This window comes from Protopterus annectens, chromosome 17.part0, assembly GCF_019279795.1.
Source record: "Protopterus annectens isolate FY-2018-M chromosome 17.part0, PAN1.0, whole genome shotgun sequence".
NCBI lineage: Eukaryota > Metazoa > Chordata > Ceratodontiformes > Protopteridae > Protopterus > Protopterus annectens.
Window position 1 is genome coordinate 354790032 of NC_056751.1, and position 24840 is coordinate 354814871.

Genomic DNA, 24840 nt, shown 5'->3' on the forward strand with positions numbered 1-24840 from the left:
GTACTCTTTTATCCATGAATGTGGGATGCTGTCAGATGCTTTTTTGTAGTCTATCCAAGCCATACTTAGATTCTTCCCCTTTTTACAGTTCTTTATTATGGCTTTATTTAACAACAAATAATCCTTTGTTCCATATGACTTTTTTATTACCCTTTTGTTCTTTTGCCAAAATTGGGTTTTCTTCTAAATGACTATAACTTCTGTCGGCATCAATTCCAGTGTATAGTTTATACGTTGTTGGAAGGCAAATTATTGGACTATAGTTTTTAGGATAGCTTGTATGTTCTCTTTTAGGTAGCACTATTGTTTTTCCTATTGTTAACCAGGCTGGTGTCTGTTTTGGATGTGCATATAAATAGTTCTTTAATTCTTACTCATGGCTAAATCTTTAAGTAAAGATGTTAATACTTTTAGCCAGAAGTTAGGTACTGCATCTGGGCCTGGGATTTTCCAGTTAGGAGCTTTTCTTAACTTTGTTTCAATCTGTCTGGCAGTTACTTCATAATATTTTGATATCTGTGCATTTGAAAATCATATTCTTTCTTTACTTCTTCTAAACATTTAGTATCTTTGCTATGTTTCACAGGATCTCCAAACTGTATCTAGTTCTTCCTTTTTTGGTGATGTTTTAATTCCTTTTGCCTTATTTCCCAATTCTCTGTAAAACTTTGCAGGGTCATCAATAAATTGATTATTTTGTGTTTTTCCTTTATTTATATATCTTTTAAGTTTTTCTGCCTGTGCTGATATTTTGAGTTTATTATTTGCAATGGTGCATGATAGGTCCTGATGTGTTGTGATACTGTGCATTGATTTTTATCATGTCTATCTTTCTGAGTATTTTTGTTGATCTGTTCCCTCTTCTATACTCTTCTGACAGTGACACATCTTATCTTAATTGCTTTATAGTTTTCTCTATTCAATACTTCCATGATGGCATTCAATTTCTCCCCTTCCTTTCCTTTACTACCTTATGTTCTTGTGGTAAGACTTTATCTGTTATCAATTAGCTGCACAGTAATAATCTATCTTATTTACTTCTATCACATGTATCTCAATGGACTTTCCTAATTACTGTGTTCATTTGTTTTAGTAAACTTCTAACATTTTGGGTTCTATTGACCTTCTGCAGTCTATTTCTTTCATTGATCTTAATATGTCTGTCCATCTGTATTAAATCAAGCAACTCTTCTCTTAGAGGATTTTCTTCTAAACTGAGGGCACATTCTGTGATCTCCATTTCCTGCGAGCATTCTTTTGAAAGTTCCTGAGCATCTTCCTCTGCCACATTCCTGTGTCCTCCATTGCTCTTTCATATGGGAACTCACTGGCCAATCAGTCCACAACATTGACTGCATCAGAGTTACCACAGTTTCCTATTCCTTCCCTTGCTGTCAAGCACCAACTGAACATTTGTACTGGTATCCTATGGAAGGCTGCAAAGTATCTTCATACAGCAACTGATCAGATGCTTCCCACTCCACTGGTTTCTCCTTAATTTGAGGGGCCATTGCTGTATCCTCCTGTGATGTTATTTGAGTTAAATTTTCTACACTAAATCCTTCACTTTGCAGGTAATCCATAAGCTTGTTTCTTGTTTCTTTAATTTCTCCATTACTAATCCTCTTTTCTACTTTTCCTCTTTGTTTTCTTATTTTTTTGTATTGTAAAATATTCCATGTCCGTATGCCTTTGCCTGTATTTCTCTTCAAATATGTCTGGTGCTGCTCTTTTGTATTGATTAGTTTTGCTTTTTCTTTTGCATAAATGTTGCACCATATTAAATCTCTTTTTCTTTCCCAAGTCCATAGTTCTTCTTCAGATGTTTTCTGCTCCTCTTGTTTCTCCTTACTTTAAGAACTCTTTGTTCCATCATGCTGTGATATAATCTGTGTTAGACTTTTCACATTAAATTCTTCACTTTGCAAATATTCCATAACTTCAGCTACTTTTTTTTAACTTCTACTTTACTAATCTTCTGTTCTACATTCCCTCTTTGTGATCTTACTTTTTATTGTGAAATTTTCCATATCTGGATGCCTTTGCCTGTATTTTTGTTTGAATATACTTGGGGCTGCCTTTTTTGTGTTGATTAATTTGGCTTTCTCCCTTGCACAGATATTGGATCATACCAGATTTCTCTTTCTTTCCCATGTCCATATTTCTTTTTTTTTATACCTTTCAAAAGTCTCTGGATTTTGTTCTTTATATTTAAGCACTTCCTCAGTCACTTCTTTTTCCAAACAGCCCAAGATTCATTGGTCTGTGTAGTGCGTTTCATGTATCTATGGTATTAATGAACACAAGTTTGCATTTGAAGCGTCTGACATTTTTTTTTTGGTGAAGTATTTTTCTTTCCTATAATTTCTCTCTTAATCTTTTCATATATCTTCTGTCTGGAAATTTGGGGCTTCTTCCATAATAGTAACAATGCATAAATTTCTTTGTTATTCCCAATACTTCACTCTAACGTCTGTATCCCCAATACTTCACTTTAACTTCTTTGTGGCTCTTTTTTGGCCTGTCAGTTTTTTTTGATTTTTGTGGACTGCTACTTCCTTCTACAATGGGGTGGGGGGCATCCTCCCCCTGGTCCTGGCCTAGCCCCATTTGTAAGAATGTTTCTGTGTCTTGGGGATTCTACACTGTCATTTTTTTCCATTCCTGGTACCATTGTGCCTACCAGGACCTGACACTTTTTTTTATCTTGGGTCTTGTGCACCCAGCAGTCTTTTTTTTATTTCTTTGACCTACTTCTGTCCATGGTGTATGCTATATAAAATGCAGTCTATGTATCAGTGTTGTTTTGGCGAGATTTTGTGAAAAACAGGATCCATCTCATGAAGGTACTCACCAAGACTTGAGGATGAATTCAGTTCCAGCAATACTGCTCTCCTTTGCTTTCTGCTTTATCATATAGTGCTGCCACTGCACTTGTAGCTGCATTGTGACACTGAAGTGTATGGGCAGACTCTACCGATAATGGTTCATCCCAATGCTGCACAAGTCATAGTCATGGTGCATAGAAACCTAAACTATATTTATCTGTTTATAAAGGATGGCAAATTAAAAAAAAAAAAATGTTATTACCGAGTCAAGCACTTCAGCACAACAGCCTTCAGGGGCCCCTTTTATTTATTAGCTGTGGTAACATTTATTTATTTTCTGACTGCCAGATAAGTAGAGTGATGCAAGGACATTTTCAGCTATGGCCTGTGCCTTAGGCAAGACAGATATAAAGAGAAACATTTTTATACATACTTTAAATGTTTGTATACATATAGTGATATTCTTCGCAAAGACAGCTGTGATTCTAATATTGATGTAGGTGTTTAAATTAGACTAAGTAGACACTAAGAGAAAGGCAAGCTTGTTGACCTAGAGCGGTAAAGCCCTGATTAGAGCTCAGGTGATCTGCTTTCATTTATTAGCTCAAGTACCTGTTGGAGCTGACATGGGGAAGGAGAGGAATGACGGGCCATGGGAGCTCATGCTTTGGCACACTTACACAGTAGAACCACTGTTGGAGACTAGGGTCATATGGGTGTGCTGTCTGTAAGGGGGCAGGAACTCAATTATGTCACCAAGGAAGATGAAGGCAGGACACAGTGAGCCCATTGCACACTTTCCCTTTGACACTTGGGGCACCTTTGAAGATATGGTTAATGATGCATAACAAAAAAGCCACAGTGGATGCCTGGGTGACAGCCTCAGGAAGTGGATGAATAGGCTGGGAACAGCCCTTCATAAGATTGAACAACATTAGCATCTGTTAATGGGAGGTCACAGTATAGTAGGGTGTAGATATTTGCCCTTTCCCTGCTGTTGTGCATTTTTGGAGTTGGTACATATAAGTTTCAGGGGGGTGTGGGTTGTGCAGTGGAGCTTGCACCCTTGTATAAAATATGTATATATTTAGATAGCTATAGGTACAGAAGGTACCAGTCTGTTTTTTTCTTTTTTGAGTTGATTGTGATCGAGTCATGGTATGTCAATAACAGTCCATCAAAACTTGATTTACTTAACAGAAACAAGCATTTGTCCCCCAGCAGGTCCCACGTTAAACTCCATTTTGAAGATTTGCAAAGTTGAGTTTTGTTGGATTATGACTGACATTGCATACATCAGAGGCATAACTGGATCATGTGGCAATTGGTACTACTCTCCTGCTTTGGAGTATCTCAAAGGTGCCATGTCATCTTTGTCTAACCCCTTACATCCTACTGACATGAAATACAATAATAAATAAATAAATATGTAAATAAAAAGGATTATTTTCTAATTTGAAGAATGATTGCTATGTCACATGTTTTATGCCCTGTGTTCTACTGGCATGAGGTAAAAAAGATTCCTTTTCCAACTGGAGTTCCATGGAAGAGGAGTGCCACGTCATCTGTGTCACGGTCTCATGGCCTACCAATGTGAGAAGCTGATAAAAAAAAGCTTTCTTAGTGCTCGCAATTGTGCCCCATTTGCCCCCACCATAGTCCATCCAAAGAAGAAGAGAACAACAGAGACTAAGATGGATAGACAACATTACTGAAGTAAAGAATATCAATTTGCTAGAACACAAAGTAGCAGTTATTGGCAGGCAAGCCTGGTGTGCAAATGTCCTTGAGGTCATAACGAGTAAAACTCAACTAAATGAGTAAGCAGCAGCACAAAAACAAACAGTGGGACATATGTTTTAATTTGTAGTATTTATTGCTGAAGATTTGAATAAAGATTAAAAAAAAAACAGAAGCAATGGGGAAATCTAGTTAGGCAAGTACAGAAAGAGAAAGACAAAAATATAAAAAAGTTGAAAAGCTAATAGAAAATGCAAATTTTATATGCAAGCTGTTTATAAAGCTCAATCCGAGGATTATTTATTTATTTTGAAAATGCACTGTATGAAGTGTTTCACATGTTACAGTGTATATAGATGTGAGATCTGCATGACACTGAGAAGTCGAGAAAGCCAAAAAAAATACTTGTGTGTGTGTTTGCGTGTAGAGGTATATCGAGGGATACAAATTTTGCATTATTGTAACTATGCATGCAGCATACTTGCAGAAATAAATCCAAGACGTGGCAGTGCCCTCTTACACAACCTACAGATCCCTATTTCACCCTTTGTATCAGTAAAATTTCTGTGTAAAGAAGTCAACAGAGAGAAAAAAAATTGTGTGTGTGTGTGTGTGTGTGTGTGTGTGTGTGTGTGTGTGTGTGTGTGTGTGTGTGTGTGTGTGTGTGTGTATAGGCTCGTGCATGTATGTGTGTGAACTGTTTTACAGGGGGTGGAGGGTATAGACTTTTCCACCATCGTGCATTAACTACATCTAGTACATCCTCATGGAAGCTGAATGTAGATGAGACAGTGTGATCATACTTCATCTTTCATGTACCCTGAGTGATGTCATGTCATTACTTTACAGCCAGCACTAATTTGCTGCAGTGTTTACAGTTATGGTGGCATCAAAAGAAGAAGCAAAAAATAAATAAATGAAAACACCAGAAATAAGAACACCACACAGAGAAGTTTTTACAGGTCTGTGGATGATGCATTATACTAAACTAAATATACCTACATTATCCTTATGAAACAGAGTAAAAGCATAGAAGCATAGTCGAACTTTCAAGCCCCTTTTCAATATCAGTAGCATCATGTCATTTGATCTGTATACTTAAGGCAAGGTTTCACTAGCACAGTGTGTATTGCTCTGGATATCCTACATTTGCTTAAAAAGGGCTGTAAATGAGAAGGAAACATGTAGATATTAAGTGTGGGGCAGTTGCAAACTTGGATCATAACAAATTAAATATATTTTACAAGATCCTTGTAGAAACATGCTTGAAGGCAGGACAGGAGCCTCTTCCCCAATTTCCCAATCTTCCCAAAATGCAGTACCAGTAACATCACAGAACTATCTCATGAAATGCAGGATTTCATTTGTTGCAATGCATTTTTTAGGGCTGAGTTAAGGTACAGAAAAAAGAAAGAGGAATATTAAGGCCCAGATTCCAAAACATTTGCCATCAGTGCAAGTCTGCCCTGATTCCGAAAGACTTGCTCTCAGTGTATGCAACTCACTTCGGTGCAAGGCCTATCTATAAACAGAATTAGACCAGGGACCAGATTCCAAAAGACCTGCTCTTATTGTAAGTGGTCAGTTAAACTGAGAGCATTTAATTTGGAATTGGGCCCATTGTGTTCAGAAATAGTTTATTTAGGTCTTTCTCCCCAGCCAGTGCTGTGTTGGTGATGCAATGCAACCAGCATACCTAAAAGTTCATAGTTATGGGGTCTGCTTAAAGTGGTACAAAAAAATAAAGCAGAAAAGAAAAAAGGCTGAATGCTTTGACTTAATATTAAGTGGTTCACAAAGCATGAAGAAGACTGTGTTTGTGGTTAAATGTGTTTTTGGGATACTTGGTGAAGTAACTTTACACCCTTAGTCTGTAGCATTATGTAAAAGCTTATGTATTACAACTATGCAAAAAGTCGTTTAATACCATGTCGCTGTGACCATCTTCACAAGTCATTTGGGATAAGCTGCATTGGTGAGGCCTAATAAGATAACCATGTCTGTTCATTGTGGTCTTCAGAAAAGAGAGGTTTAGTCTCTGGTTGCTGTAGTATGTTGAATGGTGTGGTAGTAATTGCCCTTTGCAATATAATTTGGACCTAGCATATGTATAAGGGTCCATATTACCATTTCTCACATGCTCGAGACTTTAATTTTGTTTCCAGAGCTCTGGCTCAGTGGATGTTTAATCTCTTTATCTGGGTGGCCTAGATCTCCCTCTCTATAGTAAGCAACAGTACATCTTCTTACAGATGTTCTTCGTGTTTCACTGTTGCAGTCATCACATTTGGGTTATCCCTGACAGGGTAGCCCTCGGCCAGCCCGAATACCAGAGGCTTAGTATTTCTGCATCGGTTGCTGTTGTTTCAGGACTGACGTCAAATCGTCAGTAGTATAAAGTAAGGCAGGTGATGCCATTACATCAGTCTTTCTTGCCATGGAGCCCAAAGCAGAAGCGGTTCGCATGAGTGCCAGTCGGCCCCTACCTGAGTTTCGTCTGCCGAACTGAAGTTGAAGTCTTCTAAAGCTAAGTACCCCATTGGGGATCCTTTTTTCTTGCACTAACCGATGTCAGAAAAAGTTAATAATTGTCTCACCTGTGGAAAGCAAATACCACACCGAGACTTTCATTCTTACTGTGTCACTTGTTTAGACCCAGACCACAATGTCCCCCATTGTTGCTTCTGTGTTTTGTTCAATACCAGAACTATCTGTCATTGGGCCCTTATTGTAGCTAGATATTTTCGCTTACAGTCCTCGAATTCCAATATGCCTTCGGTAAGCCATCTGACAGCAGATCTTCCAAAAAAACTTAAAGATAAAGACAGGGACAGACTGCACAGGTCCAAACCTACCGACAACGCTTCCGTTAAGCTAGTTGTCAGTTCTCCGTTCCTCACTGAGGCGCTTTTGCAACCCCTGATGCCCGCTTCTGTGGATTCTCAGGCCACTACCGAGACCGTTTCAGAGTCCGGTATGCCACAAAACTCTTCTTCGACTAAGGATCCTGCTGTCATCTCTACCTTGGATGGGTCCAGAGCCGCTGAGCAGGCACCGGCTTCCGAGGGGGTCCTTCATACTACTGATTCTCAACACAAACCAACATCTTCTTTCCTGACTACCATTCTTTCGAAAATGACCGAGTCTCTTAGGCCCAGGATACGAACCACACCCAAGAAACCGATAACCTAATCTCAGGCACCTGCTTCCTTGCCTCAGTCTCAAATGCTTAAAATGGTGGAAGACCTTATCATGCTGATCAGGGGAAACCAAGCAACTCCCCCCAAAAGGAAGAGAGATCTGTCCCCTGTAGTTTTGTCTGAACAAGAGTCAGATGACTCTGATGCATCTGTATATGAAGACATGCAACCCCTCTCTACTTATGAGGATTCAGATGCAGAGGACTCCATCCCTTCAGCCTCTCCCCCAGAGGATTTTTCCTTTGGGGAAACCCTTCATACCTTAAGGGAGCATTTCCAATGGGAGAGTCAAGACTACACTCCGTCTAAAAAGAGACTCAGGGAATTCTTAGATCTTCCACAGCACAGACCCTTGGCCATCCCCCCAGTTCAGGATGTTGTGGAGGATGTTTTCCTGGAATCCAGCTTCACTCCTGACACCCTCCTTCCTGCACCCAGAAAACCAGGTACTATAGAGTCCCTGACTCACATAAATTTCTTTTTAAAAATCCTACTGCTGACCCTGAGGTAATTTCTCAAGGGCTTAAAGGGATTAATGCAACCTCTGCTAAGAATCCCACCCCCCTCAGATAGGGATTCCCGAGCACTAGATAGATGGGGTAAAAAAGTATACACCACCGCTACTGTTGCTATCAGGACACTAAACTGTCAGTTCTGTATGCTAAAATTTCAGCAACATACCCTGGAACTCCTCAAACAAAAAATGTCTTCCTTTTCTGCTTGTGCAGAGTCTAAAGAGTTTCAAGAGTTAATGCATTCTGCAAGTCAAGTAACTAAACACACCTTGCACTGTGGTTTTGATGCCCTAGAAGCTTCTTGCAGGGCAGCAGTCACTGGATCTATCATTAGAAGGCATGCATGGCCTAAGGAACAGCCCTTGCCAGACCATGTCACATCTAAATGTTTGGATGCCCCCTTGCACAAAGACAGCTTATTTGGCACTAAGGCAGAAGAGGTCTTAAAAAAGATGGAAGAAAAATCAAAATCTGTGCAGACAGTTAAGGATTTCTTACAGGCCCAGCCACCCAGGTTCTGCAGGCATTGTCCCACCAAGCACTGGTCTTTTCCTGCTCCCACCAAGCCAGTCAAGCCCAGTCCCAGGGGAACCAGGTCCCCCAGCCACAGGGAATGCAGAGATCTAAGCAGTGGACTACCTCCACTTCAAAACCAGGGAGTTCTAAGCCACCCGCTTATGGTAAGAACTCACAATGACTCACCTCCCCCACCCCCTCCATCTGCCTATCTTCACTTACCCCTAGGAGGAAAATTCTCCTTTCATGCAAGCACCTGGGCTACCATTACCAGTGATCACTGGGCTCTCAACATAGTGTCTTAGGGATACCAAATGTTCCTTCCACACCCTTCCAACCCCAAAAGGATTCCGAGATCTACCTCCAAACCAGTGGGCAGAGGCTCAAAAGCAAATCATTTCCCTGCTTTCTGTGAGGGCAGTAGTGCATGTTCCTGCAGAAAAGATAGACCAAGGTTTGTACTCCAGACCTTTTCTGGTACCCAGAAAAGAGGGAACCTGGTGTCTCATCCTGGATCTATCCATTCTAAACACCTTCCTGGTGATCCCAAAATTCAAAATGCTTAGCCTCCAGCAGCTGCTACCCATGCTGTCCAAGGACGCTTGGTTAGCCACCCTAGATCTAAAAGAGGCCTACCTCCACATTCGTATCAGGGAATCATGCAGGAAATATCTCTGATTCAGGGGAGGATCTCAACACTTTCAGTTCTCTGCGCTTCCCTTTGGCTTATCTGCTGCTCCCAGAGTTTTCACAAAATGTCTGGCTCCGGCCATTGCCTTTTGCAGACAAAGGAATATCCAGATTTATCCATACTTAGATGACTGCCTTATTCAGGCAGACAGCCAGGAAAAGCTGCTCAAGCACCTGGCCTTTGTAAAGACTGTACTAACCTCCCTAGGGTACACAGTCAACGAAAAGAAATCCAAACAGGTGCCCACCCAAAGGATTATCTTCCTGGTATCAAGCCTGGACACAGCATCCCAGATGGCATTCCTTACACCAGAAAAACAAATTTTCCTGATAGCCTTCTTCTCTCAACTAGCTACCAGACCCCAGTTATCTGCAAGGAAGGTCCTGCAAGCTCTGGGGTTCATGGCATTTTACATACTACTCATTCAATATGCAAGAATGCATATGAGGAAACTTCAGTGTTACCTAAAAAGCCTTTGGTGTCCATACTCTCAAGACCTGGAGACTCTTAAGCCTATAATTCCTTGCCTCAGAAAATATTTTTTTTGGTGGGCAACAGCATGCTCCCACAACAAGGGACTACCTTTCTAACCACGCCCTCGCCGCCCAGACCATCACCACAGATTCATCAGACTATGCTTGGGGTGCACACCTGGACGGCAGGTGCATACAGGGCCAATGGATCTGGCAGCAAATCGAACTGCACATCAGTCAGAAAGAGATGATGGCTGTCCAGCATGCCTTGATAGCTTTCAAGCCCCTTCTCTCCCCAGGGGCTCTCCTGATCAAACAGACAGCACCACTGTGATGTGGTATATCAACAAGCAGGGAGGGACTCACTCCTACCGTCTGTGCAAGCTGGCCTTTGGCACACAGCCTCTGCCATACAACTGCACCTGTAGCACAAGTCCTACCAGGTTCTCTCAACTCTCTGGCAGACCAATTAAGCAGAAATCTTCTGGACCCACACGAGTGGCAGCTCAACAGAAGAACTTTCACCCTAATAACTCTCTCTTTGTCTCCCACACCAACCATCAGCACAGCAAATTATGCACCAGGGAACATCACTGCATGGCTTGGAAAATGGATACCCTCTCCTTCTCCTGGGTCAATTTATCGGTCTATGCCTTCCCTCCACTACCTCTCATCCCCAGGGTACTGCTCAAAAGAAAGGAGGAAAATCCAAGGACAAATTTTATAGCTCCAGACTGTCCTCACCAGCAATGGTACCCCTTGCTGCGCAGCCTTTCCCCACTGCCACCATGGCATCTTCCTCAGATTCCAAACCTCCTGACCCAGAGGGAAGGGGAATTCATGCATCCCCAATTGCAGACACTCAGTTTGGCAGCTTGGCTTATTCCCTAACCCTTTATCAATCTGCCACCCTCAGTAAACATGTTACAGATGTTATATGTGAGTCTTGACACCCTAGCACTAGAAAATCTTATGCTGATAAATGGAAAAGGTTCTGCATCTGGATCCAGGCTAAGAGAACCAATATGGCACAGCCGTCCCTCCCTCTCATCCTGGATTACTTAGCTGACCTACTACACAGTGACTTCTCTTTCTCCTCTATAAAAATTCATGCCTCTGCTATCTCTGCTCATTTCCCCACTGAGCAGCCCCTTTTCTCACACCCTTTAATCAAACAGTTCTTAAGAGGGGCTAGCAACATGAGGCTCCCAGAAGAGCACCAACCCCAGCTTGGGACCTTAACTTTATGTTGGAAAAGCTCACCCCTACCCCCTTTTGAACCAGCTTCTTCTGCAGAGCTAAAATTTCTCTCCTGGAAGACAGCTTTCCTTCTGGCCGTCACTTCAGCCAGAAGAGTCTCTGAGCTGCAAGTGCTCATGGCTGTGGAATCCTTCATCATCTTCCATGCTGAGTGCGTATCACTCAGAACTAACCCATCCTTCATGCCCAAGGTGGTGTCCAGTGTGGCTCTCAACCAATCCATTCATTTGCCCACCTTTTTTCCTAATCCCCAGAACAAGGGGGACAGGATCCTGCACTCTCTAGATGTGCACAGACAGCTCAGATTCTATCTAGACAGGACTAAATCCTTCAGAAAGTCTGATCAATTGCTGGCTAGCTTTGCTACAGGGGCAGAAGACAAAGCCATCTCCAAACAAACCATTTCCAGATGGATAACACACTGCATCCATTTCTGCTACAAACAACATGGAAAGCCTCCCTCAAGGGGGTCAAGACTCACTCCACCAGAGCAGCCTCCACCTCTGCAGCTTTCCTCAGAGGAGTCCCCACCAGGGACATCCTGGAGGCTGCCACCTGGACATCTGTTCACAATTTTACCTGACATTACCACCTGCTTCTTTTCTCCAAATCCAGGGCAGGGTTTGCCTCTGCAATCTTGCAGGGCATCCTAGCCAGCCCCTAGGTTCCTTGACTGCCTACACCAATTTCCTCAACTTTGGGAATCAACCCAAGTGTGATGACTGCAACAGTGAAACACAAAGAACCTAGTACAGGTGTATACACTTACCATAAATATAGATGTTTGAGTGTATTCACTGTTGCATTCCTGGTTTCCCTCCCTCTTTTCCCTCCTTACAAGGGACATATTGGTATTTACTTTCTACTGGTGAGGTTCTTCCACCAGAACCTGGCTCCTACTTGGGGACTCCTGACAAGCTAGGGCAAGAAAAACTGATGTAATGGCATTGGCTACCTTACTTTATACTGCTGACGACCTGACGTCAGTCCTGAAGTGACAGCAACCAATGCAGAAATACTAAGCCTCTGGTATTCGGACCGGCCGAGGGCTACCCTGGCAGGGATAACCCAAATGAGATGACTGCAACAGTGAATACACTCGAACATCTACATTTATGGTAAATGTACACAACTGTACTTTATACTATACTATAATATACTGGACACCACACCCACTTGGGAAAACATTGGGAGACTAACACCTAATTGACTGCATGGCAATAGGTGAGTGCTGTGAAAGGAATCCCATTATGTTCGGAATCCTGTAAATAAGAGGTCAGTGGATACCAAAACGAAACAAAGAATACAAGCAAACAAGTGAACAGCTTTGGCATATAAACTGCGTTATCTACAATATTATACTAGTATGAAAAATGCTGTTCAATATGTTGGAGAGGCATCTTGATTAATTTTAAAATTAATGGGAAAGAGACTGTGACTGCTCAGTCCCTAATTGTGCTGTATTATCTGTGTACGGCACTATTGTCTTATTTTTACAGTACACAACCATGCTAGGCTTTTGCATATATCAATTTTGTATTTCTAGTGTGCAGACTGATTTGGCCTTATGCTGCACCCATCTTGCATCTGATATGGTTGATGTTATTAAACTCTGAAGATCGTTCTGGGGCTTTACTCAAAACATTCATGAGTTAGAACCTCTAGAATTTGTGCAGCCCTGATTAGAATATTTGCCTACCTGTTGATGAGAGGTATAATTCAGACGGATCCCTATCACATGGTCAACAGGCCATATGATCGACTTTCATTTGGTCGACAGTTCATTTGGTCGACAAGCAGTTTTATGTGCCCCCCACACACCCCCTAACTATATATATCAACTCCAGGGTTTCACAACATTGGGGAGGGGGGCAAATCTGCCTGTCGACCAAATGAATTGTCGACCAAATGAAAGTCGATCAAATGGCTTGTCGACCATCTCAGGTAGACCCATTCAGACACATTCGATAAAGACAGTGATACTCTTAATGACGCCAGGATGACTACTGCTAGTTTTCATTTTAAAACATATATCAATGTAAAGATTAATAAAATGAAGTAATAGCTTGCTGTTTTATTTCAACAAGCATTACGTTTTTACTGTTTCTTAGCTTGTCTCCCAGTTCTGAAAAGCATTTCTCATAGAAGTAATTTTCTAAATGTGATCTTTCCTTTACAGGACTAGGCACAGTATCTTCTCCACAGCAAATGTTTAACACGTAATTACTAACATTATTGTTACTGGTTTTGTTTTTCTATTTCAGGGTCGACATGCAGGAGCAGAAATTGACCCCTGGGAAGATGCAGATTTCACTGTTTACAAGATCATGGACAGATTTGGGTTCTTGCAGTAAGTTTGTTAATCTGAACTTTTGGGGTGTCTCAGGAGTGGGTTACTGTTATTTTGTAGAATACAGAGTACAGTGCTTACTTGATAAATTTTCTTCTGTCATTTCAGTGAGAAGGAGCTGCCTGCTACCCTCAGTGCAGTGGAAGAAAAGGTAAGAAATGTAATGCAATTAAATAATTGAAGTAAACCAACTGCATGGGACAGGCACAGATTTGCTTGCGAGAAGTGTATACATCAGGTTAGAACACTAGCTTTTGAATGTGTATTTTCTCCCATCTTGCTGAACAACAACTATGGCTCAGTTTCAGCTTCAAATTCAGTTTTAAGTACCTGTCACCAAACCCTGTATCAATGAAATTAAACAGCAGTTTAACAATTAGAACACACTAGTACAAATAATAACAAAAGAATAGATGAAGTATAACGCAGAAACTGTAACATAAATAAAATGTGAAAAAAGGTGATTCAGAATAACCTACAAGTAGAAACTATTAAAGAAGCCAATTAAAGGTTGCAAATAAAGCCCTCAAATGTGCAAGTTAGAGTTACATGGAGACTTAGGCCAGCTGTATGCTAATTCAAAGAGATGGGTCTTCAATTCCCACTTAAAATGAGTAAGAGTTGGTGAAACCCTCAGACAGACAGGTTGCAAATAGGGGCCTTGATAACTAAATGCCTAAATGCCAGAGGACTCCAGGCAGCCCAAAGAAACTGCTAGCATCCCTTGAGAGGCAGAATGCAAGGGTTTACTCATCCTATACTAACACAACAATGCCAAGAGGGGGGTCCAAGCCATGAAGGACTAGGTAGACTAAGACGAGAACTTTATAAACTATCTGTTACGTTTTGGGTAGCCAGTGCAGATTCTACAGGACTTATGTAAGATGTTGGAACTTAGAGACCCCAGTAAGTAACCAGGTGGTGAGTTTCTGCTCCAGCTGTAAATGAACAATTTCTATATCAGGCAGCCCTGGGTATAGAACACTGCAATAGTCAAGACAAGAAGAGACAAGTTCATGCAGTACAGTAAAGAGATCAGAAGCTGGAATAAGGTGCTTGATCAGATAATATTTCAGTGATGGAAGCAAGAGGAATTGACAGCAGCCAAGATGTGGTGCTTAACAAACAGCCTGTCATCAATAGTCAGTCCAAGATCGTGCACATTTGACACTAAACAAAGCATTTCACCATTGTAGTAGATACTGTTGAACAAGACTAGCACAGAGGAATCCCTGAGAGTTGCATGGACAACAGTGCTTAAGCCTAATACTGACCATCCAGTAAGGGATGCATTCTAGGTCAGTAGCCAAGGGGCTGAGAGCAGACATAGAGTCTTGTGGGAATGGCAGGTAAAGCGGGATGTCATCAGCATAGCAATGCTGTTGTAGATCAGTCCAACAAATAAAGACTTCCAGTGGCAGGAGGTATACATCGAAAAGATAGGGACCAGTGGAACCCAGCATAACCTCACAATGTAAAGTGTTGGAGGAAGAATAATTAACTACAGACACCACCCTGTCAGTGCATCCGCAAAGGTAAGAAGCAGACCAGTCTAGAACAGCACAAGAAATACCCCAGTAATTCTCTATACAGTCCAAATGAATAGCCAGCCTGATCCATTAAAAGCCAATAACAGATCAAAAAGGACCAAGATGCGATAGTAATATTGGTCCCTTGCAACTAGGAGACCATTAAAGACTGTGGTAAAAGCTGTCTCAGTTCTCTGTCTAGCTCTAAACCCGGGTGGGGGAGGATTAGGTTTAATTCCAACTGGATGTACACTGCTTTCTCAAATACCTTATCAGCAAAGGGAAGGTTTGAGATAGGACAATAATTATTGAGATAGCCTTTTTGAGAATGACAGCAACCAGAGTTGTACATAGGGTTGGGCAAAAGGAGCAGTCGCCCCAGGCTCAGTGTGTTTAGGAGTATAATTGGCGGATTCTGAGCTGTTGGTAGTGCAGTACAGGCATTCAGAAATTAATTCTGATACTACTTTTGTGGTCAGGGCTGAAGTGCTTCAGTGATTCATCATGTGAGGCATAAACTGTAGCAAGCGATGTTAAGTTGTCTATCTCGCCTTCATTCTTGCTGGATGGGTTCGGAGCCGACCTCGGCTCCGACTCGGCCACTCTAAAAGCTCGAGAGTTGGTTCCACCGGCACGAGGCTCCCCTTATATCCCACAATGCTAGGCGTGAGTTACCTCAGATCTCGTTTGCCGCTACAGCGATCGAGGTGTGTTTTCTACCGGCTCCAGGTTAGTGAAAGTTAGACTAGTTTAAATTCTTTAAACTTAAGCTAGCTTAGTGTATTTTTCTTTCCCCTTAGTGTAGTGGATATTATCCCTTCTACCTTTTTATCCAGCCCCCTTTTTTTCTAAAGAACTTATAGTTCTTTCCCTAAGGCCTTCGGGCCCTTCCTTCCCTATCCTTAGGGTGTGTATGTGTTTGATTAGGGAGTTTTAACTTAACTTACCTTTAGTTTAAATAATTCCCTTCAGTGTAATCTGTGTGTGTGTGTTCTCTGTGTGTGATTACACTTCAGTTCCTTGAGTATGTCCAAGGATACAAAGGTCTCAGGCTTCAAGAAGTGTGACTCGTGCTGTCAGAAAATGTCTCTGACAGACGGTCACACTTCTTGTGTGTATTGCCTGGGACCTTTACACCTGCAGGACTCTTGTGCTGTATGCCATGGCTTCAGCCCTAGAGTCCTGCAGGAGAGAAAAAATAAACTCATTTTAAGGGGTTTGATTAAGCCTGAAGGTTCCCTTTCTGTGTCATCGGGGAAACCTTCTAAGGCTTCCAAGACCTCGGCTCCAGCTTCAGAGTCGAGGCCTAAGGCTTCGAAGCCTACTGCTTCATCGGCTCCGGCTGGAGCCAATGAGTCTTTGACTGCAGTATCTGTGGTTTCCTCGGCTCCGGCCGGAGCCGAGGCATTAGAGATTCCTGGGTCGGCTCCGATCAGACCATCAGAGCCGACATCTAGAAAGAGATTGAGGTCACCGTCCCTTGGCTCCGTTCATTCGGCTCCAGCATCTCCCCTGCTGTCTGAACGGAGCCACAGATCTCACTCCTCCAGGTCATCGAGGCTCTCAGATCACGACCTCCAGAGGGTAGTGAGTAGACTTTTGAAGTCCGAGGCACTGGCCCAAATGCTCCAGAGTCCGACTCATCAGTCGATGCCTCAACTTGTTCCAATAAATATTCCTCCTCTGACTCCTTTGAGCTCGGAGCCGGGGCGTCTCGGGCCCGAGACTGTGGTAGCGTCGGAGCCGATACAATTGTCTTCGGCTCCGTCGTCGGCTCCGATTTCTTCTTTTGAAGAATCTCGGCGCCGGGCTTGCCTCGTCGGCTCCGAGGGGGTGAGTGGCATCGGACCCTTGTCCGACCCCCCTCTCCCTCTCGGTGCTTCGGCGCTGGTGAGTTCGGCTCCGACATCGGCCTCGGAGCCATCTCTGTCGGCGCCGAGGGAGGTTCTCAGCTTCTCGGAGCGGGGACCTCTGGCTCTGCCTGACAGGGGTGCGTTCGAGGTCATGCGGAGTGTGTTGGAACCTTGTTCGACTCCACAGTCGGCTCCGTCCGCCCCTCCTTCTTCGGTGCCTTTGGTTATGTCTACTCACTCCCTCATCCCAGACCGCAGAGAGCCAGCTCCTCAAGAATCCCCTGTGGGGATCTCATCCTCTTCCGAGGCCTCCCCTGAATTGGCAGGGGAGCCCCCTAGGAAGAGAAAGTGTAAGAGGAAGCACATAGACTCACCTGAGTCTGTCACCTCTGACACAGATTTAGAGGATTCCGAGGGTTTCCCACGTTCCCCTTCTGAAGATGTCTCTTTCGCAGACATTCTAGAGATCCTGAAACAGAGGGGAAATTGGCCAGCCCTTAACCCTTCGGAGGATGAATCTGTGTATCTTGAGGCGTTTGGCTCTCGCCCTTCCACCTCCTGGGTGTCCCCCCCCTTTGATCCCCTCATGCAGGTGGTTGCAAAGAAGGCCTGGACGGCTCCTGATTCAGTGGACCCTACCCCCAGGAGACCTTCCAAATTTATAACAGCACCAACTGACAAGCAATTTCTCACAAAAGGTGTTTCTGTGGATGCTATGGTGGTAGCTGCTGCCACCAAGAAGGAACTTGCTGATCCTTCAGTGCCTGTTCATCCCCCTAACAAAGAATCTAGGTCTATGGACAGGTACGGAAGCGGATGTTCTCGTCAGCGACCTTTGCTATGCGTTCGCTGAACTACCTATGCCATTTCACTCGTCTTCAAAGAGACTTGATCAAAGAAGCGAGTGACATGTTGAAGGATCCTACGGCTGCGGGTTTTCAAGACAAGATGAACACTCAGCTGGCTACCCTGAACTCCATAGCTAACTCCTCCATGCGCCTCCTTTCTTACGCGGCTGATGGAGCGAGCAGAGCCGCAGGGACAGGTGTGGCCTTACTCAGGCATGCCTGGATGCGGCTATGCAACTTTGCGGACCCCTTTAAAACGTCATTCACTAATTCCCCGTTTGATGGATCATCTCTTTTTGGTCCTCAAGTGAAAGAAACCTTGACTAGGTGCGAGACGGATGGCAAGACTCTTTCTGCCGTCGGAGTCCGTTTTTCTACTCCTTCTAGACCTTACCCCAAAGGCCAGAAAAGTGGAAAAATGTGGTTCCGCAAACAATCTCAAGGGACTTCGCCTGACGCACAGAGTCGGTTCCCAGCCAGAGGCAGAGGGGGGAACAACAATGGTAGACATCGCCCTAGAGGCAGGGGGGGGTCCACAGAACCAGGGCAATCGAGAAACCTTCTCTGATAAGCCCTTTCAGCATCCCTGAGATGTTGCCCGACTGCCCACCTTTGGAGGCAGTCGGGGGAAGATTGTCACTGTACCCAGAAGCCTGGCTATCCCTGACTCAAGACAAATGGGTACAGTCCATCATTTCCGAAGGCTATTCCATTCCCTTCGTTCGCATTCCAAACCAATCAAAAAAATCCCTTCCAGATGTTCCACCCGCTCAAAGGGATCTTGCAGCTTTGGAAATTTCAAAGCTGCTTGCAAAAAGAGCAATTCAGCCAGTTCCAGCAGACCAGCAAGGATCCGGAATCTACTCCAGGTTCTTTTTAGTTCCAAAGAAAACAGGGGACTGGAGACCAATTTTGGATCTCAGTATCTTGAACAAGTCAGTCAAGAAAACAAGATTTCGGATGGTCACGCTGCAGTCCATCCTTCCTCTATTGGGAAAGGGAAACTGGATGTGCTCTATAGACCTTCAGGATGCGTACTATCACATAAAAATGAACAGACGCTCCAGAAGATTCCTCCGCTTCAGGCTGGGAACCAGTCATTTTCAATTCAGGGCCCTGCCCTTTGGTCTCACCACTGCCCCCCGGGTGTTTACCAAATGCATGGCAGTGGTAGCTTCTCACCTGAGATGACAAGGATTCCAGGTGTTTCCATATTTGGACGACTGGCTCCTCACAGCTCCCACCAAGCATCTTCTTCTAATAGCCAGGGACTACACCTTTCGCATTTGTCAAAATTTAGGCATTTCAATAAATTGCGAAAAGTCTGTTTTGTCGCCTTGTCGTACTATTTCCTTCATAGGCGCAAATCTAGACACAGTCAACATGTCTGCGAGACTAACAGATCAGAGAATAACAGACATACACAAACTGGTCTCGCTCCTCTTCAGCAGCAACAGAATCAAAGCCAGGTTAGTTCTGAAAGTGTTGGGGATTATGGCGGCTGCCATACCTCTGCTTCCATTAGCCAGATTCCACATGAGAATCCTTCAATGGATGCTCTTCACGCAGTGGTCATACCAGCAACTTCCGATGTCCCACACCATTATGATTACGCAGACATGCAGAAATCATCTTCTGTGGTGGATGTCTTCCCCTCAGCTCTTTTTGGGAAGACCCTTTGTTCCTTCCCCTCCGGTTGCTACTCTGACAACGGACGCCTCCCTGATCGGGTGGGGGGGGGGCATTATCAGGGCAGAACAGTCCAGGGCACATGGCAACCAAACGAATGCCACTTGCACATAAATGTTCTAGAGATGAGAGCAGTGCTTTTAGCGTTGCAAGCCCTTCAAGACTCTCTTCCCTTGGGAACGATAGCAATCCAGACAGACAATATGTCTGTAGTGTGGTATATCAACAAAGAAGGCGGAACCAGGTCCTACCCCCTGTGTCGAGAAGCACTCAGACTGTGGCAATGGGCGATTTCTTCTCAGCGGTTTCTGATAGCAACGCACATCCCCGGGAAGTCCAATCAAATCGCGGACAAGTTGAGCAGAGCTATCCTCATGCCTCACTAATGGTCTCTGAAAGACTCTGTTGTGAGAGAAATTTTTCTGAAGTGGGGTCAGCCTTGCTGCGACCTTTTTGCTACTCCCCAAAACAGCAAGTGCAGAGATTATTTCACCCTATTCCCGTTACCAGGCCAGCCCAGCAGAGACGCTCTAGTCCAAGTTTGGCCCCGGGGACTTCTGTATGCATTTCCTCCATTCCCACTAATCTCTCAAGTGATACAGAAAGCTATCGCTCAGAAGGCCTCCTTGATCCTCATTGCTCCTTACTGGCCTCGACAGGTTTGGTTCCCCTTTCTACATCATTTTCTGTTGGAGCGACCTTGGCATCTGGACCCAGTTCCAGATCTTTTGATCCATCAGTCGGGTCAGTTTCATCGCTCCCTTCCCTCTCTGAACCTCACTGCTTGGTTCCTCCAATTCCAACCTTAGCCAGGCTTCCTCAAATATCTCACTCTGTTCGAGATATTTTGATAGCTTCCCATAAATCTTCCACTCGAAAGATTTATTTGAGTAAGTGGAAACGTTTCGCCTATTGGGCTCAAGGAAGGGACATAGATCCTTTCACTGCTTCCATCCAAATGGTCCTTGATTTTCTAGCTGAACTCTTCCATGCAGGTTCATCTCCTTCTACTCTTAAAGTTCAATTGGCAGCTATTTCTAACTTTCATGTGGGTATTTCAGAGTCTGCCATAATGTCCCACAAGCTTTGCAAAGCTTTTTTGAAGGGAGTTTTTCTACTCAGACCTCCTTTAAGAAATCCTCCTCCTCCTTGGGACCTAAATTTAGTTCTTAGTTCTTTGATGCTACCCCCTTTCGAACCTGCAGCCTCCTGTTCTTTAAAATTGCTATCATGGAAGACACTCTTTCTGGTAGCTAAAACAAACTACTTATCAGCAACCAGAGGTGAAAAAGAAAGTGGCCACACAGTCGGATCGTATTTTAAGCTTTCTTCCACTTTAATATCACGTGGACTTCTTCAGAAAAAAACAGGACGCCTCCCTACATCCTGGTTTTATAATCATTATACAGGAAATGATGTTATTCTCTTGAACATTGATATTATAATTCAGGTATTAAAGTGAAAAACACTTAAATAACACTTTTAAGGTATTTTATCACAAGAAGTTATCACTATCAATGTAGTTTTCTATATATAAAATAGCTTTTGTCATATATACATGTATATTTTTTTATATATATTTTTGCAAATTAAAGCAATTTTGGCATCAGTTGATTATGTACGTATCAAGTTCACATGGCAAATAGTTATAAATTCAAGTTAATGTTTCACAATGTTTCAATATACACAATCTGAGAAAAGGAAAGTTTTTTTAAACTAGTGTAATTTGTAAATAACGTTTTTTATATAAAAGTGTTATTTAAGTGTTTTGAGGGGGTGCCCAATTAAGGAGTGGCAGACTGTATAACAATAGAAAGATATGACTGTGGGAGTAACCAAGGTCTCCTATAGCTGAAGTGAAAAAAAACTTCTTCAGGTGAGATCGTGATAGTCTGGGAAAAACTGTGACCCCTAGTGGAATCAGTATGTATGTTTCAGATTTTACAGATAAAATAATCATAGTGAGATATAGCAAATTCGCAACATCCAGGAGGCAGACTCAAGGGCCGCTGACAAGTGACAGTGTATGATAGTGATGATCTGATAAGGACAGTCTTGGCAGTAGAGTATCAGGCAGTGAGCTCACATTCATTAGATGATAAGACCTTCCAGGTGCTGAGCTAGTGTGGACTGCACAAATACCCTACCGACACAGAACAGATCTGATGAACAAATGGTTGCAGCAGAGATTTCACCAGAAAAACAGTTGTGAGATTTCTTGCAGTTTATGTCAGCTTAATATTCAGACAGACGTGAATCCAGTTCAAGCTTGCCCTTAAGCAGACCAGAATGACATCTGTTGTGTTCTAACTTATGTCTCCCTCCTGAGTTTAAAAAGATTATGGTCAAACAAAGGTTCCTGCTGAACCAGGAGAACAGAATGTACATAGCTTAGGGCCACCTGGTAAGCAGAACACAACTCCAGGTGGCATAACAAATACCTAAAGCAACATATCCCCTATTTTTGGAATAGGTTGCCTTTGCATTTCAGGCAGAGTACTTCCCTACCAACCTTTAAAATCTGTCTGAATGACTGGATAGATTATAGCAAATTTTCACCTAGATATGTGGGGAAAGTCTAGTTAATGGGAGAGATTGTTAGTGTCCCAGTAGTTTTGGATGATGTGGCTGAGCTTCTCAATGGTCACCTTGGCCATAAGATTAGTAAGAACCTATGAACTTATGAAGTGAGTGCTTGTCTGTAAGCATCAACAAATCCATCAGGATCAGGAGCATTATAATGACAAAGATGATATAGCAGAACTGGAATGAGCAGTTTGAACTTATGCATTCATGCACCACAGAACAAGGTTTAAGGATGCAGGATTTAGTGTTTAACTGCTGGTTTAAGATCCAGTAATGGCAACTTTAGACATTCTTAAAACAGAAAGGGTTGAGTGCAGCCTGGAGCAGATCTTTAACCTCTCTTCCCCTGATAAATGCGTGAGTAAAGCCAGACAGGGAAAGAACCAGGACCTCAAGGAATGTTGGTTGTTGAATTCTAGTTAAGTTGTCTTTAAGTTAAACATATGCCTGTAAATATGTATTTTTATTTTTGGCTACATAGTGTCTCGATATTATAAACAAAAACAAGCAAGAATGTATTGCACAAACCTGTAGTGTTTCTGTAGTGTTCTGTAAACATATGTATTTGATAGATAGGCATACCAGTAATGTGACATTTGATTTCTGAAAAGATTATAGTCCCCATTACTGAGTAAGCGTACTTAGCCGTAGTTATTTTTATTACTGTACTTGATTTTCAGGAGGTGTGAGATGTAGGCACATACAAATCTAAATGGATGTTGATTTGTGCTGGTTAACTGAGGCCCATACTGCTTAAACACTGCTGTTAAATTAGGTAAATTCATCTCTCATGTACCATGGTGTTGCCACTGTCATGTTCGTTTTTTGTGACGTATGATAGTCCTTAAGAGACAATGAAACCATTAACGGTTATTGGATTAATATTACTTTGAAAAAGATCCAGATAGCAGAAAGCCATACATTTTTTGGGTTACTCACCACAAAAGCAGCATCTGTTCCAGTCAGTTTTTGTGTTCCTTTCAGGTTCTTCTTTGCTGACCAGTGCAAGGCTGTCAGTAGCACTATTTGTCCACACATGGTCCCTTTCTAACTAGCAGTGGCTTCTTAACAGATCAGTTCTCATCTGTTCAAAATAATTTGTCACTTGGCTGTGTTCTAATGTTACTACGCCCAAACAGAAAAAGCTGCAACAGTAGAAGTGGACAGATACCAAAGGAACTACAAAAATAATGTGTTTCTTAGTGAAAATAATAGAAGATTCTCTCTTTCAGATTTAAGTGACAAATGTCACATCCTGCAACAAGATTAATGTAGTTATCAAATGTGGCAGTTTTACTGAAAAGTTATTATTTTCCATTATTTTCACAAATAAATTAGTTATTTTTTTTGTAGTCCCTTTTGTTTGTCCATGTCCACAGTTGACACTGTATTATGTTTGGAATGTGTGTGTGCCCTGCTTCAGTGGCCCTTTCAGATTGCCTCAGAAGACTTTTACCTGTTTTGTGTGGGGATCGATTGATTCATTCATTCATTTTGTTGATCAGGAATGTTCAAGTGGGAGGAAAACCTGAATTAGCAGAGTCCTTGGGACAAAAGCTTCACAAGATACAGAGGGAGAGTGACACACACACATACACACACACACACACACACACATACTGTAATGAATCATTTGAACATACAAGGAGAAAAAAAGGTATGATTGATTGATCACACACTAGTGAGAAAACAAAAAAAGTGACAAGACAGATGAATAGTCAACACATGAACATATTATAATCATATTACTGGCAATTCAGTGATACGAAAAATCATTCAAAGGTCTATCAACATGAGTGTTTAGACTAAAATTTAGACTCATTTATTAATTGTTACACAGTAGTAAAATGAACTTACATAACAATGTAAAGTTGAGGAGAGTATAATACGGTGAATGTGGCCAAGCAAACACGACGATGAGGAAATAAAAGAGAAAGAAAGTATGTTTGATGAAAGGAGACAGCAACAGAAAAATCTGAAAAAAATGGTGGCTCTCGTCAGGCTCCACTAATGAAGTACGTCAACTGTGCTCACATCAGTGTCTCACAAGTCAGTCACAAAATAGTCCAAAAAGGAATCTGCTGGGTTAGCTTTCCCAGTTTCAACAGTGAAGCAACTGGTACTGTTGCAGTTGTATGCATCAGAGCAAGATATGTTAGCCTTCCATGAATAGCAATCATCCACTTCCAGGTAGGATGAGGAATGCATGGAGAACATCCCCAGAGGGACAGTTGCTTGTAGTATCTTGAAAGGGTAGACATCATTTTCTCCTTTGCCAGTGTGATCAACACTAGAAATGTCAGGTCCATCACATATGCAAGTCTTTGATCACAACTTCACAAGGTCTTCTCTAGTGTATACTTTACCATAGTCAAAGACACTGCAAAGGCAGTCTTTTTTCTCTTTGAAGTATACTGAGCCATATAATTTTAGATATATGCATGTCCCCTCTAAAGCTGACATTAATCACACCTTCACCAGTACCTTTGATACTGCAGGCAGGTGAAAGAAAAAGAATGAGAAAAAATGAGAAAGATCATGCTGTCAAGTCTTCTCAGAAGATGGAGAAATGTTATTATTTACCAGATTTCCTTGTCTGTGGGTCCAGGTTCAGAACATACCGACACCTTATCACATTTTTTTTGGATGCCCCATGGAAGTTGTCACTGTTTTTGAACTTGCTGTAATCTAATTGGTGGTATTCGTTGACCCTTCAGAGAACCCTCATCTCCTAACAAAAAAAAAAAACACTATTATAAAAT

General features: G+C 42.6%; 1 protein-coding gene across 1 annotated transcript in view; it reads left to right on the top strand.

Annotated features, from left to right (window-relative positions):
* LOC122791697 overlaps positions 1-24840 on the top strand; it is a 1032604-nt gene that overhangs the window by 41667 nt on the left and 966097 nt on the right. The window contains exons 2-3 of the mRNA XM_044059589.1: positions 13488-13573; positions 13682-13724. Of these exons, the coding sequence (XP_043915524.1) occupies positions 13488-13573; positions 13682-13724 (129 nt within the window). The remainder of the gene's footprint in view (positions 1-13487; positions 13574-13681; positions 13725-24840) is intronic.